This window comes from Perna viridis, chromosome 1, assembly GCF_037379345.1.
Source record: "Perna viridis isolate PV_CMFRI_1.1 ecotype Kerala chromosome 1, ASM3737934v1, whole genome shotgun sequence".
NCBI lineage: Eukaryota > Metazoa > Mollusca > Bivalvia > Mytilida > Mytilidae > Perna > Perna viridis.
Genome location: NC_142445.1, coordinates 57,817,662 through 57,835,573, shown reverse-complemented (window position 1 = coordinate 57,835,573; position 17,912 = coordinate 57,817,662). Strand labels below are relative to the sequence as shown.

The following is a 17,912-nucleotide window of genomic DNA, read 5'->3' as shown; positions in this document are numbered from 1 at the left end:
TGGAAGAATTGCACTTGAAAGGTTAAAACATTTAAATTATTTCCCTCTGGAGTCTTCTGACAGGAAATACATTTCTTCATTGACATCTACATATGATGCACATACTTTCTATAAAATTCACTGAAACAAGTAATGCAGACAGATGAACGGGGGATTCTTATATACCTCCAAATTTTGTTTGCAGGGAGTATAAAAAGCTTTGATATTGGAACTTACATTTTTGAATTTGATAGATAATCCATCATTGAATTGGTCGGGAGATTTGCCCTGTGGTACCAGAGATTCTAATACTTTGCCTGGTTTCTCTCGTGTATAATCTGCCTCTAGCTGAGCTGGGATATAGTCAGTGTTGACTTCAACCTACAATGATTATATTCTTATGATGTCACCAATAGCAAACATATGGTCATGAATGTATGTTGAGATATTGTTCAATGAATAAGACCGGGACTACATTTTTTATTATGGCACTTTCTAGCAAAGATATGGTTCCTAAAAAATCATGATCTACAAATATCATTTTGAATAATTTGACAATGATTTACATACCTGTTATATAAGATTTTGATGTGCAAAGTTCCTAGAAAACTGAATCAAAATAACCAAGTAGGACTACCAGGATATCGTAACCAAGTAGGACTACCAGGATATCGTAACCAAGTAGGACTACCAGGATATCCTAAACAAATAGGACTAACAGAATATCATAACCAAGTAGGACTATCAGAATATCATAACCAAGTAGGATTACCAGAATATTGTAATCAAGTAGGACTACCAGAATATTGTAATCAAGTAGGACTACCAGAATATCTATATCTGGTTGAAACAACATACCAATTTACTAGCAGTAACATTTCCTGAAAGTTCATCATCTCTCCTACCATCAGCTACTCTGACAAATACTGAAGCTCCCTCCAACAAGTAAATCTACAACATATAGAGCATAAATTATATGCACCCTGAATTCCATCTTACTTGAACAGAAGCCTTTGGAAATTTCAGTGAGGTTAAAATCTTTGTGGTAGGAAGGTTACTGGTTGTTTTTTTTGTTTTGTTTTTTCCATTTTTGTTTGTTTGTTGTTTTTGTTTGTTTGGTTTTTTTTTTTTTGGGGGGGGGGGGGTAACAATATAAGTAATCTTGTTCTTATGAATTCACAGGTATGCATTGTCCTAGTACTTACTCCTGTAGTTTTGGATGAGGTACAAAAATGTATTAATAATATTACTTTATTTAAAAAGGGTTAAACAGTCTAACTTTATTTAAAGAGGGTTACAGAGTCTAAAACTAACCTTTCCTGAAGTATTCAATATATTTAAATGATTTTCTACGGCTAATTTAAATTTTTTTGTTGCCAATGGCAAAACCAGCAAGAATGTGTAATCAAATAATTCTCACTACTAGAAAAATATTTTTCTGGAAGATATACCTTACATATATGAGTTAGATCAAGAATGAAAACTTACAGTATTATTTCTGATATTCCTCTCCATCCAATCTCTACATGGCTCTCTAGCCAATTGTTTTAACATCTGAGGTGTTGGTGAACCTTGGAAAAGAGGTAGTTGGAATGTTGTTGTGTAGGCATACTTATCTACAAAAATCTGCACAGCTGTCCAAGCCTGTAAACATCCAAAAAATATTAGTATAAGTGGTACACTTTACATCAGCAGTTTTTGGTGTCTTATTTCCACTTTATTTAAAAGATATTTTACTGCAAAGCATACCCTAAGTAAAATATCAGTGTCTATAATTATTTTTTACCTGAAAGTGAAACCAGTGAATGCTTAATTTGTTAACAAAACCTAATGCAAAACTAACTGGATGTTTAAAATATTGATCACTAAATTTAACAATAAATCTGTGACAAAAAGCCCACTAGTAATACTCTGCACCCCAAACTTCATTGTGTGGTCAACACATAGACCGCATCAGCTAACAGGAAGTTCTTAGCGCAGAAGTAAAAAAAATGAATCCAATGATGTGGCATACTCATATAAAACTTATTGCAAAATATGAAGTGATTATCACATATAGTTGCTAAGAAACCTGTTAAAAAGTGTGACAGACAGAAATACTGATATAATAGCCCTGACAGAATAGCCCTCCCTCCTTCAAAGTGGGAGTACGATAATTATGAAACCATGAAAGAATTTTCAGTACATATTGTCCTAACAAATAAAATTACATACCTGTTCTAACAAGCCATACTTATAGTTATCCCTGGCTATGGTAACTTGGACTTCTTGTAGATGAATGATTGCACATAAAAATCTGTGGAATGATCTCCTTGGGAAATGCTGTAAATATTATGCCATGGATTAACTACTTCCCAAGCAGTTATAACAAACATTTTTTTTTCAATAATATATTGTTATTTTCAAATAAATTTTAAATCTTTTAATCATCCGATTGATTTTTCAAATCATCAATGCCAAATATCACAAGAGAATAGTGTAGTAACATTTTGGTCGAGGAAAGTCCGTCAGTAATGTGAATTACCAAAATTTATTACACAGGGATCATTTCATAATTCAATTTAATAATTGACAAATACTAAAATTGTACCTTGAATCCATCTTTCCACGTTGGTGAGGTATTGGTACTCTTCATATCCAATATTTCTGAAAATGCCAGCTTGTCATAGGCAGCATGGGGTGTTCCCTGTAAAAAAAAATATGGAGGAATAGTTTGTTCTTATTTCATATCATCAGTGATAAGATTACATTACTTGACAAATTAGTGATGTTCAAAGTAATACATGTATTTATCTCAAGTCCTGGGCAATCTGTGAACCAAACATGATGATCATCAATAAACAAACCAGAAAAATGAATACTGTGACCAAAGAATACCCACCTCAGCTCATCGCCCATGTAACTATATGATCAAAATATAAATAAAGTTTTCAGACAGAATAACTTACCATATAAAAAGCTCCTGGTGGATTGAGACAGATATGAGCATGAGTAAAGTTGGTCCATGGAAGATTCATTGCACTATCAACTGCTATCTACAAGGAAAAAAACAGAGATTCATTATTTACTTTAGTACCACGGTTAAACCATATTTTATACATGTACATGATTTCATAAATTGAAGATAAGAAAACAATTGGAGAAAAAATGAAATAAAACATTTTCTTTGTTCCACAGTCATAAGGAGTGTACCGTTTTAGCAACTTCACATTATAACCACTATATAATATCTTTAAAGTTTCAGTATTCAGACTTAACTAACCTTTACTCCATGTTTAGGATTATACTGGCAGATATAGGTTAAATCCTGATCTATTGCCTTGTTATCTTGTCCTTTGGTCAACTTATTCTGAAAATATAATGTTAAAAATATATTTGCTACTGAAATATTAAAGATAAGAAATTCTACAGGTTACAATTTAATTTAACAAGTTAGATACTCAATAATTGATTGAATCTGGTAACTGTGTTTATTAAATTGTATAGTACACAGGAAAAGTTTTCTTTGTTTTAGAACATATGGAAAAATATGTTTAGAAGTGATATAGGCATATATATGTTTCTATGCCACACAGATACAAATATTTTCCAAAATTATATGAAGACTACTGTTTTAGTCAAGGAAGTCTATTCATAGACTGAACTTGACTTAGAGATCGTCGACAACCAAATTACATAACCAGGATAGACATTTCAACATATAACTACCAAAATAACACTCCGCGGGATACTCTCCTTGCAAAGTTTGCATTAAGATATCGCTCCACTGCCTATCATACTCCATGTCAAATATGTGATGTTTACTTTTCGTACGACATGGTCGTGTAACAATATTAAGGCTACTTAATATGTGTAGAACTGCAAGATTTCAATGATTACATGATATTAAATATTTAAATTTTGATGCAGAGATCTGGCCTATTTTGTCAAATTGAACATTCACAGGGAGGAAAGCTCAATCAAGATTTGCAATTTTATTTCTCCTGATTAAAATAGAAAATAAACAGAATTGTTAAATTATTATGATTTCAAAGCAAAGACATAAACAATGTCTCTGTTTCAGTGGTAATGATGTCATGTGGCATATTCATCACATTCAGTAGGTAATCTTTAACTATCAAAAAGGAGGGGTATCCAGTGAAATAAAGTAATGTCCTTGGGACACGAGTGGACACATGAGCCATGACATTACACATACATTTGTACATGTACATATTCCAAAAATCCAAACTTCCACGCCTACCATAGACCTTTATCGCATACCCTATATCACACCATAGACCTATATCCCATACCCTATATCACACCATAGACCTATATCCCATACCCTATATCACACCCCTAGACCTGTATCACATACCATACATCATACTCTTAGACATATCTCATACTGTATGTCACACCCCTAGACCTATATTGCATTCTATATCACACCCCTTGACCTATATTGCCTTCTGTATATCACACCCCGAGACTTACCGGTATATTGCACATCCCTAGACCTATATTGCATACTGTACATCAAACCCCTAAACCCATTTCAAGTACCCTATATATCACAACCACAGACATATATTGCATACCTTATATCACAGGCCTACACCTATATCACATACTGTATAGGACCTATATCGCATTCTCTAAATCACACCCATAGACCTATATGGCATACCCTATATCATACCCCTAAACCAATTTCAAGTACCCTTTGTTAACCAACTATCCAAAATATGTTAAAATATGTCAAAAACTGACCAATTGATATGAATTCAAACCGGGCATCTATATGGGGCCAATAAGAAAAAAGAGGGCCAATGTGGAATCATAACTTCCGGTCGTTTGACACCACCATTTTGAGTTAGAATTGGATTTCATTAACTTTGATCACCAAGACTAAAAGCTGCAGAAACACAAAAAAATCTCCCATTTTATACAAAAATGATATTTAAGACTTATAAATGCAAATAAACCTACATGTTCTTGAAAAAACATGAAAACAACTGTTCTACAAATCATCTTGTTGAGTTGGTTAATAAAATTGTCAATAAATATGTAATTTCATATTGGCCCTGTTATAGGTTTAGGTCAATCATACTGGCCTTGATAGCTGTATTGGTCCTGAGGCATCCTCTTGACCAATATGGCAGACCTCAAACAGGGCCAATATAAAATTGCATATTAACATATAATATATCACACCCACAGACATATATTGCATACCTTATATCACAGGCCTAGACCTATATCGCATACTGTATATCACACCCATGAACCTATATCACACCCTTAGACATATATTGCATATCATTTATCACACCATGCACAGAACACAACTGAAGTACATTTTGTATAGATAAAATATAAGAAAGAATGAACATAACATGCAAAAATCTGTTTGATATGTAGAATCAACCCTCGACCTATATCAACCCGTAGGCCAGTGGCCCTTGAGTTGATATAGGAGTCTCCTGTTATACTGCATGTGATGCAGATATTGGCATGTACTATTCAGTATGGAATTCAAAGAAATAGTAATACAATGTACATGTGTATTATATCCATGTAAGTCATTACTGATTATCAATATGATTCTTTTTTAGTACATTGTCAAGATATACCAGATACATTTATTTAAAATGCAGATCATACAGTGAGAAACAAGATTTTCATGACACGAGAAAGATACAGTTATGTTAGAAATTCTGTGGCCATGAAAGTGCATTGAAAATGTGTTGGATATCAAGGCTACCAAAAGTAGACCTTTTCTAAGAGCTGATTTTCATGGACATTCTTATATGTACAATGTACTAGGTAAGTGTTGAAGGTATACATTATTTATTCATATACATGTACTTTGCATGTACACAGTTATTTAAAATTTTCAAATCTGGTGATAGGTATACTGTTTTTATTGCTAGTGTAGAACAGTGTAATCATATTTCTTAGCAAAATTTGCAGTTTACATTTATATGTCTGTGAACAAGAAATTTACAATGAAAACTACAAAAATACATGTGCATGTACTTTTATGGTTACTGGAATATGCTGCACAGTATCAATTAAAGATTTTATTCATTAAATTACAAAATTTGTAATATAGTTATACATGGATCTATTTTGTTTTCTACTTTACAATGTGACATTAACTGCTCATAGATAAATCAATATTCAGGGATTGATCCAGAGATTTTGAAATGGGGGTCCAAACATCATTATAAATCAGCAGGTAGCTAAAATCATACATGGAAGAAGCCCTAAAGCAATATCCTTAGCAAGCTTTCCATTTTCTGTATTTAGAAAGTTTTTGTCTGGTAAATGAAATGACTTTTAAACTCATCACTTCAAACCACTTTTTATGATCTATCTGGTTATGAGGAGATGATGTTTTAACAATGACAGGTGAAAAGTAACCTGTGCTACACTTAAATGTATGTTACCTATTATTAATAGTTATTGAAACAAAGATGTGCTCATGAAATACACTGTTCATTTTTGTAAAGTTTGTTATGTTATTTCAGATAAATTTGTATTACTTTAGAGATAGAAATGTTTATTTTACATTAAAAGAATAAAACTTAAGAACACTGAAATATAGTAGATATATACTATATTAGCTTTTTTTACGTAGGACAAAAACTATGAATAGTGACAGAAATATTGTCTGCAAATTTTCAATTGACCAGTTTTCATCACTGTCAGAATAATGACCAGGTGGTTTAAAAAACAGTAAAAACTGGGACTGTTATAACCACCCAACCTTTATTTTTGCCTGATTTGCATGAAATTATATGCACATGTAACAATATTTCCCAACAATAGGAGGTTTCTCCATATCATATGGTTCAAATAAATGTATATTTTCATGAATTTACATTGTAACATTTTGCATATATCAGACACTGTTATGATTTTTTTCCTTGATTTCTTTTCTGTGGTTATCACTTAGAAGTTTCACTTAATGAAGTGAGAAGAAAGCAAAAGTAAAACAGACCATTTCTGTGCTAATGGTGCACTATTTAAGCATGAAACAAAGTTCATGATTCTCAAGTGCTGGTACATGTATGTGTAGCATGAAGCAGCTGTAAATGTATATGTCAACATCTCTTAATAAAAAACTATAAAAAACATTAGCCCTTATATATTTGCAAAACATAGGAGTTACTTGAATTGTAATTTTATACATATTTATGAAACAATCATGCAGAAAAAATGAAAGAAATGCACATACATTACTGAAGGCAGACAGGTATAAAACAATCAGCAAATAGTGATTCATCATAAAAGAAGTGGTACTTATGGGGTATGTGTTTACTAGTAACTTTTTTGTTTTGGAGAGAAAAAAAGGATGAATTTATACTCAAAGTGCATGTGTGATTAAGACATCATATTCCTTGTATTCACCACATACCATTGACTTTCCAACTTAATTGGAATCTTAAATTGCTCAAATCTATGAGCTACAAAGTTGTTTTTAGTTTAATGATCTTTAAACTGTATATTAATTTTTCCAACAAGGGTTTTTATCCTTGTTTGAACTGAAAAAATTCCTAGAGAAAGGTAATCATTAATTGTACATACCATAGCCTAATCTAGACAACAATGACAAGGACAAATTTTAGTTTAAACTTATTACAAAAAAATTCTACATCAAAGTGAGCATAAGCAAGGACAATTTTTTTGCTCATTTTTCCCTTGAGATTGGGCCTATGTTCAACTTCCTTCAGTCTGCAGGATCCATTTCTACTTCATGCATCTCCAAACCGAAATTTCAAGGTGTGGATCCATTCTTACTTTGAAAATTCATCGAATATTGATAGTCAGTGATTCTCAGTGGAATTCATATTTTGTAAGAAATGCTGATGTAAGTATTAGGAAATTTGAGGACATCAACGTATGTGTACAGCCAGGAATACCAAAAACAATACAAAAGAAGATCCAAAAATATGTATTGATAAACAGACTATATAAATATACACTGCTTTAAAACAAATGATTATTCTTTAAAAGGACTAAGTTTTGATCTGTTTAATTAGGTTACAATTTGGTTACATGAATATTTTTGATTACTTTTAGGTCTTCCTTGACTCAGTGCCTCAGCACTTTGATTATACATAATGTTGTATAGAAGATACATAATCACCATATGATACTTGGTTTTTTTTTCATGATTTAATTGGTAGTTCTAAACATATTTTTTTTCTTACATTTTTCATGGCAGCCTTCAGTATGTGAAAATCTTTTTGTGGGTATCTTATTGGTAATTTTTTGCAAAAAAAAAAATAAGAAATGGATTCTAGGACTTCTCTAAGAATGTTTTTTCTTGATCAAATTCTATTCACTAGCAAATTTACCCTAATGAACTCCTCAATATTTTTATCACTTCTGTAGAAACTTTCTTTAGCTTTGGCCAATTTAGAAACGGCCTCTCTCATGGACACTGCTGATCTCTTCATCATGGAATGGAACAATCTACTCTCTCCTTTTGTTGGTAGACATTTTAATGAGTAGTAAATTCTATCAGTGTATCGTGGTCTTGGAACCCAAAGGCCTAATCTCAACCAGTCTGTCTGAGGTACTTTACTTTGCTAAAAGCAGACAAAAATTTAACAAACAAAGCAAACAAAAATAGATTTTCAAAACAAAAAACAGGATGAAATTTGTGTTAATTTACTTTTCCATTAAAAAGCATATGAAATATTCATTCATGATTATACATTTTAATCTATCAATATTGTTTTGAAAGTAATTTGTTAAATTTAACAAAAGCTATCAGCTTGTAATATTTGCTGAAATTTACCCTCACAGCCATAAACATTAACAAGAGGCTCCCAGTAGCCTGAATTTTAAGGACAACAACTGTAACAAGGGGCTGTCTGACAATTTTGACTCAAAGAAGATTTTGGTAGGACTTATCATAAAGGTCATATCATCAATTGAAAATTTCATTCTATCTATTATAGTTTCCAAGGTATTGGTTGAAAACTGCTAAAACATAATTGTTTGCAATAACTCTTACAAGGAGTTGTCTGAAAACTTTGATCCCCACAAACTATTGTAGATCTTATCATAAGGATCTTTTCAGCAACAGAAAGTTTCATATTGCCTATCATAGTTTTCAAGATATTGGTTGAAAACTGTAAAAAAAAACCCTTCATTTTTCACCTTTCAAGGGCAATAACTCTTACATGGAGTCATCAGACAACTTTACATCCCTTCAAATTTTTTGTAGGCCTTATAACATGGACCATTTCAGCAATTGAAAGAATTTGGCTAAACCTAACAGTTTTGGAGATATATGAGAAAAACTTTGGACTGACCCCTTTGTTCTATTTTGAGTAACAGCAATCATGTTATTCCACAGATCAAAAATCCCTACATCAGTTCTATGAAAAATACTCTATGGAACATTAACATCAAATTTGGTTCCAACTGATCAAGTAGTGTCAGAGGAGAAGATTTTTGAAAGAAATAATATTAAAAATAGCAAAATAAATATTGAAAGAGGGCAATAACTAGAACATGGCCTAACAGATTGAAATGAAAATTACAGCTCAGATAGATCTCACTATGCTGAACACTTTTCACTCCAGTCAGACTAAACCTTATGGTTTTCAAGATATATGTGAAAAAAACTACTGTCTGACTCCTATGTTCTATTTTTAGTAACGGCTACCATGTTTTTCCACGATCAAAAATCTCCACATAAGTTCTATGCCAGATACCCCAAGGAACATTCATACCAAGTTTGGTTCCAATATCCAATTGGTCAGGTAGTGTTAGAGGAGAGTTTTTGAAAAATTGTTAACAATGATGGACGACAATGGATGTCAAGTGATGGCAATAGCGTACATGGAGTTCACCAAAGCTGTAGAGAAACTACATATAACATGTCTTAATTGAAAATAAACAGATAATCTGTCCATAAAATACATCATCGTAAGTCCCTTTTTATCATTTTCCATACATTTTGAACCTGTAAAAACCAAACACCTGCCATAAGAAAAGAAATCCTTCAGTACTGAAGAGATTAGGTGAAGAAAACTTCAATGTATTATACAGACCTCTAATGCCTTTCCTGAGGACCCTTTAGGAACCCTAGTCAGTCTAACCAGGACTGAGGCACATGGTACAATCCTAACATTACTGTCACGAATACAACTCTCAGTCATTGGGTCCACACCATTGGGACCTTGACTATACAGTCTCAGCTGGTGGGCTCCTTCGTTTAGAGATATCTACATGAAATAGAAATAAAGCTATTTTATTTGTGGAGTAGATTTTTTCATCTTCTTCTATTTGATGAAAGTACACATTTCAATAAAATAAATTCATATAAATTTCTACTGACTAATTATGGTAAGATTTATGAATTTACCCATGGAGATCTATAATTTTATAGAATTATAAATTAAGTAGAACAATTTTGGTTTTTCAATTACTTAAAATGTAGATGTCTCCAACATGAAAAATCAGACTACCTGATGTAAGTACTTTCTACTGGAAGAAATAAAGAGGAAACTAACGTGAAGTCCTATAAGGAAGAAATAAGAGAGCAATGCACACTAGACTGATACCCCCACTTCCCTATTTAATAACATGCCCCTTTTGACCTCCAAATTAATTTGGATCTTCATAAAGGACAAAGTCCATTTTATGCTATATGAAACCCCCATATTAATTTGGATCAAAATCTAAAATAGGCAATGCAAAATATTTAATGAAGATTCTGTAAAAGTTTGATTTAATTCTATTCAGTTATGTAGGAAGAGTAAATAAGAGATTTGTCCTTCTCCGCATAACAGAGGAAATAGAAAAATAACGGATATGGTGAAACATTACAAATGCACCAGAGTATAACCTAAATACAAATTAGTAAATACTTTTAGAGAAGGAAGTACAGATGAAGGAAGGATGGACACCCTTATTATATACCCCCATTTTGCAAGTGGGGGTATACTGAAGAAATTGCTTACCTGAAATCCTGCCTTGTCAACTGTTGGTTGTCTTTCTGTACCAGACTCGACAAAAATATTCAGTGTAGCATATCCTACTACTGACAGAGACTTGTAAAAATTATCCAAGGTGTAAATCTATTAAAAACAATAAACATTTAATTAAAAACACAATCAATAAAATATAATGTCTAGTAAAATGTACTTCATTGTAAAATCTAGAAAAAAAAATTGTAAAAAAAAAATTATTACTATCTTTGTTTTGTTCTTAGTTTAACTTATGACTCAGCTGCAAAAGCACTGATCAGCATGGATCACCTTAAGATGTTAATTGCTCAGTTTAAGAATAACAAGGATTTCATAAGGTTGTGAAATCTTTTAAGATCTTTCATGCCAGAACATTATAAGGAGAAAAAACTGATGGGTCAGTGTGATTGTTTTTGTAATATAAATATTTGAAATTTTGACATGATCTGGATTTTTCCTGATTTTATAGGTATTATTAAAGCTGCATTAACTGCCAAATTTGTTCAGTTTTGATTCTACTTACTTTTGCTGATTCAATGAAATAAGTTTGTAGTAATGCAACAGCAGCAATAAATGTCAATTATACCCGCAGAATATTGTAAAAACAATGTTTTTTAATCAGATAAGATCAATAGCTCTGGTCTAATTATTTTTCGCCATTACTTCCAAAGATTGCTGAAGGGACATATACCTGGGTTAAAAATACTTTTACCTTGGTAAAAAAAAAAATAACAATAACAGATACACATGTGTCTTGTTTTCATTTATTTACATTTATTTCTTGAATTGTTTTCGAATAAATAATGACCATATTTGAGCCATTTTATATCACAATACGTAAATTTCAAAAGGATCCTTGTGTTATATTCAAACTTTTTTCTTTTACGGCCTGAGTCCATCAGTCTTCCTTGCCGTTTAATCACCACTTTCGTTTTGCAATCAGATTTGTTACTAAAGAAACAACCCTTAGAGCACATGCATGGATTAACCAGAAGTCAGATGCATACGAATTTATCTAAGTTGATTTTTTGTCTTGCAAGACAATAAATATATAGACACCTATTCCATGTATTTAATGCATTTTATTGGTGGATATCAAATGAAATTATACGAGAAAAGTATAATTTAGTAGAAATAATTCAAAGTTAAGGTATGTTTCAACAGGAACAAAACATTTACGAAAATGACAGCTAATGCAGCTTTAATGAAAAATCTCCAAAGAATAACAAGGATTTCATAGCACTTCTCAAATATCATTTTAAGGTGTGTTTGATGAAATTGTCAAAAATAAAATAGGGGTCACTGGGCAAAAAATTTTTAATACTATGCAATAGATAAAACTGGTGGAGCCTGAAAATCTGACAAAAATGACTGAACATATGCAGGGAACATCCTTATCTGGCTTTTGATATTATTTATCATTGTATGATGATACTTTATCATGGTGGTACTTTCATAGAATATTTAAAGTAATATCTTCTTTTTTTCCTGAAATTCAAAAGAAACCTCTGAAAGGTCAGCCTCTTTAAAAATACCTTAAGTAAAAGTGTAGCTGATGGTGGAATGTTGGACTCTCTAAATTCGATCTTAGTCTCATAGACTGGGTTATAGACATCACTATCCAGCTTCACTATAGTGTTAATGTCTTTACCAAATACACCATACTTTCTGTCTAATATTCTACCTGCAACCTGAAACATAAATAAATCCACAATTTTTATACAGGGAATAAAATAATACATTATTTCTCATTTCCATTATAAATCCAAATTTCATTATCTAAAATATTCCATATAAGTGCAATGAAACTGATTTGATCAATTTGGGGTTAATAGGAAGTGCAGTTCATTTGCCTACTTACATATATCTGTTCACTTTACTCATACAAAGAACCTTAGGTCTCGAAATACACTATAAAAAACTTGCATGGCGAAAAACAAGCAACATAACAGTCCAGTCTGATGTAAAACAGGGAATAATCTTGAGTCTACATGAATTATTTCTTAAATCTTTTCATCAATGTTCCTAACCTACCAGTAATTTCCCATATTTAGCACTTAACCTTGAACTATTTGCCAAGAAATTGGAAAATACAACATAAAATGCAGATTTGAAGCTGTTAAAATTTGTTTCCATCTACATAACTTGATAAAATTGTAATAAAAAAGGCGAAATACAAGCTATCACTTTATCACTTGGCACATACTAAGAAATTGAAGAGTGTCATTTTGAAAACGGTTGAAAATCTTACTATCATTACATACCTTGGAGAAGGTTACTGAGTCTGGTAAGTACCGACAACCATCAATGTATAAATCAAATCCATCCCCAATTAAGAATGGGTCTTTTGGTGGTGTCTTCCTTTCTAGGGGTAGCCAAGAAAACTAAAATAAAATCATTTTAACTGGATGTAAAACACAAAAGTTGATGAACATGTATAGACAAAAAAAGTATTTGACAATTCATACAACCCTACTGTTAAAAAGAATAATTCAAATTTATCTTTTCCACTTTAATTACATTGCTAATAAATTATGACAATTATGCTAAAACTATCATTATAGTAAAAATATTATTATGTTGCAGATCTAGGGGTGCAGAGGGGTTTGCACCCCATTTTCTTTGGAATGCATAAAATTGACAAAAAATGGCAAATATGTCCTAGCACCCCACCCCCCTTTTTCAAAAGAAACTTGGCTGGCACCCCTCCTTTTCAAAGTGTTTGGATCCGGCCCTATTATTGTTAGAAAACACAAAATAAACTTACCACAGGGCAGTCCTTACAATAGTGTTATTTTATATCTTCATTTGCATTTAATACACTTTATCAGAATCAACAATATTTTAATATCTTACATGTTTTTTATACAAATTTAATGTTGAGTATTAATGAACATTAGAAATGCAACACTTTAACACAACCTGTAAAATGGTTTTACAAAATTAAAGGGAGGTAACCAAAATCAATGCATTGTTTGGTTTTAATGGCCATTACAGCCTTCTTTCAGATTTATTTTGGCCTGTAACATGGTCAACATGAATAAGGTCATATATTGATAGATTATTGTACTAAATGACCCCTTTCTTTATGAGATTTCGTAACTAGCTATTTTGTTGTACCGTTGTCTCAGGGAAATTTATTCCACATCTCAGTATTTTTTCCATCATAAAATTAGCAACAATATTTGAATTGAAACTATCATTCCTCTGTCTTAACTGAAAGGTAGTTCATACATGTCAAAAAATATACTTCCAAACAGAAAAAAAATTGTTCTACCATAAGCCCTACCTCATGAAAATATATGTTACATGCTCATGGACTATCCTCCAATTAAGACAGCAGAGTAAATATATTGGATTGCCATAAACATATTTGGATTTCTTGAAATTTTCCATCTGCTCAAACAAAAAATAAGTGGCACTTCCAGTGCAAAGTGAAGTATGCAATTTCAAAGTTTTTGTTTTAGACTGAAAGTCAGTTCATTTTATTTAAAAACTTTCATAAAAATGTATTTTGTTAGAAATGTATACCATTTGATTCTCATAATGGCCCCCAAATGATGCCTAGTTTTTAGAATACTAATGAATTAGCAATTTCCAACTCTTGATGGCCAATTGAAAAAGTTTCCTGTTTATAAAGAATGATCATTCCCTTTCATATCATTTCAAGTTAGATAATTAAAGTCGATCAAACACATAACTCTCAAAACATCAATTATTACAATAATTTGTATACATCTGAAAAGATATGCAAGCTAATGTTTTTCTTTCTAAATCATAAATTGAAAGTGTGATCAAGAGTATATGTAACCATTTAACGAGAATAATTTTGTACATGCTTCCTCTACCTAATAATGAAATGTAGTATATTTTTTTTTTTTTTTTTTTGGATAGTAATATGATATTATTGGAAGAAATATTGGTCTTAGAAAAAATAACTAGAGGCTCTAGAGAGCCTGAATCACTCAACTGGTCAAAAATAGTCTTTATAGCTTTCTAAAGCTGGACTCTTGACCTTACCATACTATTGTCACAAAAATTGTTTAATCAATCCAGAGTATCTTAGTTCATATTACAAAGTACATTGTCATTTTTTTTCTCTTCAAGGGCAATAACTCTAACATTGAGCAACAGATCTTTATGAAAATTTCAGCATAGATTGGTCTCACCGTGCTGATCAATTTTTCCTCCTAAAAAATTAGGCTAAACCCTTTGGTTTTCAAGTAATTTCAACAGATCATCAACTCTCATTAGTGGTGGTCATGTTTTCGACAGATAAAAAATTGTTAAGGATATCCTAATTCGTGCAATGTTTGGTTACAATTCATCCTACAAGTTGTCTAAGAGGAGATTTTAAAAAATGCATTTTAGGACCCATAACTCATTCATTTGTCAACGGATCTTTCTGAAAATTTTGGCATTCATGTACATGTAGGTAATCCCATCATGCTGAACAACTTTAGCTGAACCCAACTGTTTTTGAGTTATTTGCATAATTCTGCAATTTTTAGAATCAGTGGCCATGTTTTTCAAAAGATCAAAAATCCACAAACACAGATTGCTAAACATATTCTACATAATATTCATGCAAAGTTTTGTCTTAATTAATCCAGGAGTTTCAGAGAAAAAGATTTTCAAAGTTGGAAATGTAAAATTCAGGGAAAAAATCAAGTTCAGGACCCATAACTCATTCATTTGTCAATGGATCTTTCTGAAAAGTTTGGCATAGGTCTATCCCATCATGTTGAACAATTTTACCCCAAACAGATTTCAGCTAAACCAAACTGTTTTTGAGTTATTTGCATAATTCTACAATTTGACCTCTATGGTCTATTTTTAGTTACTTTGGCCATGTTTTTTGCCAGATAAAAAATCCCCACACAAGGATTGGTAAAAATACCCTAAGGAACATTCATGCAAATTTTGGTTACAATCTATTGAGTAGTTTCAGAGGAGAAGATGTTTGAAAAAGTTTACTGACAATGACAGACAATGGACACATAGTGTAAAGGTGTAATTTTTTTAATTTGACTTCAAGTCTACCATAACAAAACAAACTCAATGTAATAAGTGGAGACAAGTAGACAAGATATAAGGTCCCACTAACTACTTCTGTTTCCATACTTTACATGTTAAACAAGAGGATCCCAGAAGCCTGAATTGCTTACCTGATTAAATTTGCTTTTCAAAGGCAATAAATTGAACAAGGAGTTGTCCAACAATTTTGACTCCAGAAGACTAAGGCAGAACTTTATCATAAAAATCATTTCAGCAATTGAAGGTTTCTTTTTATCTATCATAGTTTTCAAGATATCAGCTGCAAACTAAAAAAAAAACAAAAACAAAAAAACACCAACTTCCACCTTTCAAGGACTATAGCACTTACAAGGAGTCATCTGACAACTTTGATGCCGTCAAGACTTTTGTAGGCCTTATAATAAGGATCATTTCAGCAATTGAAAGAATTTGGCTAAATCTAATGGTTTTCAAGATATAATATGCAAAATACTACTGTCTGACTCTTTTGTTCTACTTTCAGTAATGGCAGCCATATTTTTCGACAGATAAGAAATGCCCACACCAGTACTATACAGGATTAAGGAACAATCATACCAAGTTTGGTTCCAATTGGTCAAGTAGTGTCAGAGGAGAAGAGTTTTGAAAAATTGTTAACAACATATGACGATGACGATGGACGATGACAACAGACACTAAGTGATGGCAATAGCTCACATGGACTACGACCAGGTGAGCTAAAAAGCAATTTTCAAAGTTTTACTGTGAATTCCCATGACAAATAACATCCTAAAGTTGTATACCAATGCGAAGCATTGAAAGTAAGGCTTTCAAATTATGCTAATGGTACAATTTTTCACAAAATTTACCTGAATAAATAATACTGAAAATCCCAATTTTTACCTTTTCTGCTAACTGACACCATGGAGGCAAATTACTCATACATGTAAATAATATTCATACAATTTTGTAGTAAATTACAAATATGATTTTAAAGTAAGCATTCTCAGCTTTATTTTCACTACTTTTGATCAGAATACACACAAATAATTCACTTACAATGCATATATCTAGGTTTAGTGTGTTTTTGGTACTACATAGGGGTGGTCATTTGACCCCAAAGTGGTTAGTGAGACTTGATGTTACAATAGATATTAAAATAACAATACAATGTATTGATAATCATTAGATTTCAGTATTTATTTTCTATAACAAATCAAAATTAACCTTTTTAAGCATTTACCCCCAAAATGCCTTGATTGTTCTGTTTACCCAGTCAATGACTTAGGCAGTAGTGCTATACTCCTATTACCTTGATTTTTACCTCCAATTCTCATTGGCTAATCAAGTGTCAGATGATCTTGAGATTTACCCTTGAAAAACAATAGAATCTGATATAACATGATTGGACAACAATCAGCAAACATGGTCATGCAAAATGCTTTGAGATTATGAAGGTAACACCTCAGTTCAGTATGATCAAACATTTGTTGACTGACCATTTGGGAAACAGTGACCTTATTACCTATTGATACCAACTATAACCTTCGACATTGCCTCATGTAATAGTAGGTACTTCAGGGTAATGAATTTACTGTTCCTCTCATGACCATTTAACAAATGTACACTATAAATACAATTCTTTGTAAAACAAACTACCTCTGGTAAAACTTCTTCTTGATCATCTGACTCCTCACTAGGTGTCAATGACCCAGGACGAGGCTGACCCTGGAATATATGGACTCGTAATGAAGCTTTCCCATATCGAGTCCAATCACTTTTATATGGCCTATTATCAAATGGTATCTGTGCAGCATCAGGTACTGGTGGATAGAACAACTTCAGTGTATGAGTTCCAGTGTTAATATTCATAGAATTTGGGTTATAGTTCCTTCTTGTTCTGAGTGACATATCTGAATTAAAAAAATTATATTAATG

At 31.9% G+C, this 17,912-nt stretch overlaps 1 protein-coding gene across 7 annotated transcripts in view; it reads right to left on the bottom strand.

Annotated features, from left to right (window-relative positions):
• LOC148629542 (uncharacterized) overlaps positions 1-17,912 on the bottom strand; it is a 58,750-nt gene that overhangs the window by 2,685 nt on the left and 38,153 nt on the right. For all 7 annotated transcript variants that reach the window (XM_088553278.1, XM_088553288.1, XM_088553318.1 and 4 more), the window contains 13 exons: positions 17,634-17,887; positions 13,223-13,342; positions 12,494-12,649; positions 10,953-11,069; positions 10,041-10,214; positions 8,331-8,564; positions 3,242-3,328; positions 2,928-3,014; positions 2,570-2,665; positions 2,194-2,301; positions 1,468-1,623; positions 838-930; positions 217-360 (listed from right to left, as the gene is read on the bottom strand). In XM_088553278.1, coding sequence (XP_088409404.1) covers positions 217-360; positions 838-930; positions 1,468-1,623; positions 2,194-2,301; positions 2,570-2,665; positions 2,928-3,014; positions 3,242-3,328; positions 8,331-8,564; positions 10,041-10,214; positions 10,953-11,069; positions 12,494-12,649; positions 13,223-13,342; positions 17,634-17,887 — 1,826 coding nt within the window. The remainder of the gene's footprint in view (positions 1-216; positions 361-837; positions 931-1,467; positions 1,624-2,193; positions 2,302-2,569; positions 2,666-2,927; positions 3,015-3,241; positions 3,329-8,330; positions 8,565-10,040; positions 10,215-10,952; positions 11,070-12,493; positions 12,650-13,222; positions 13,343-17,633; positions 17,888-17,912) is intronic.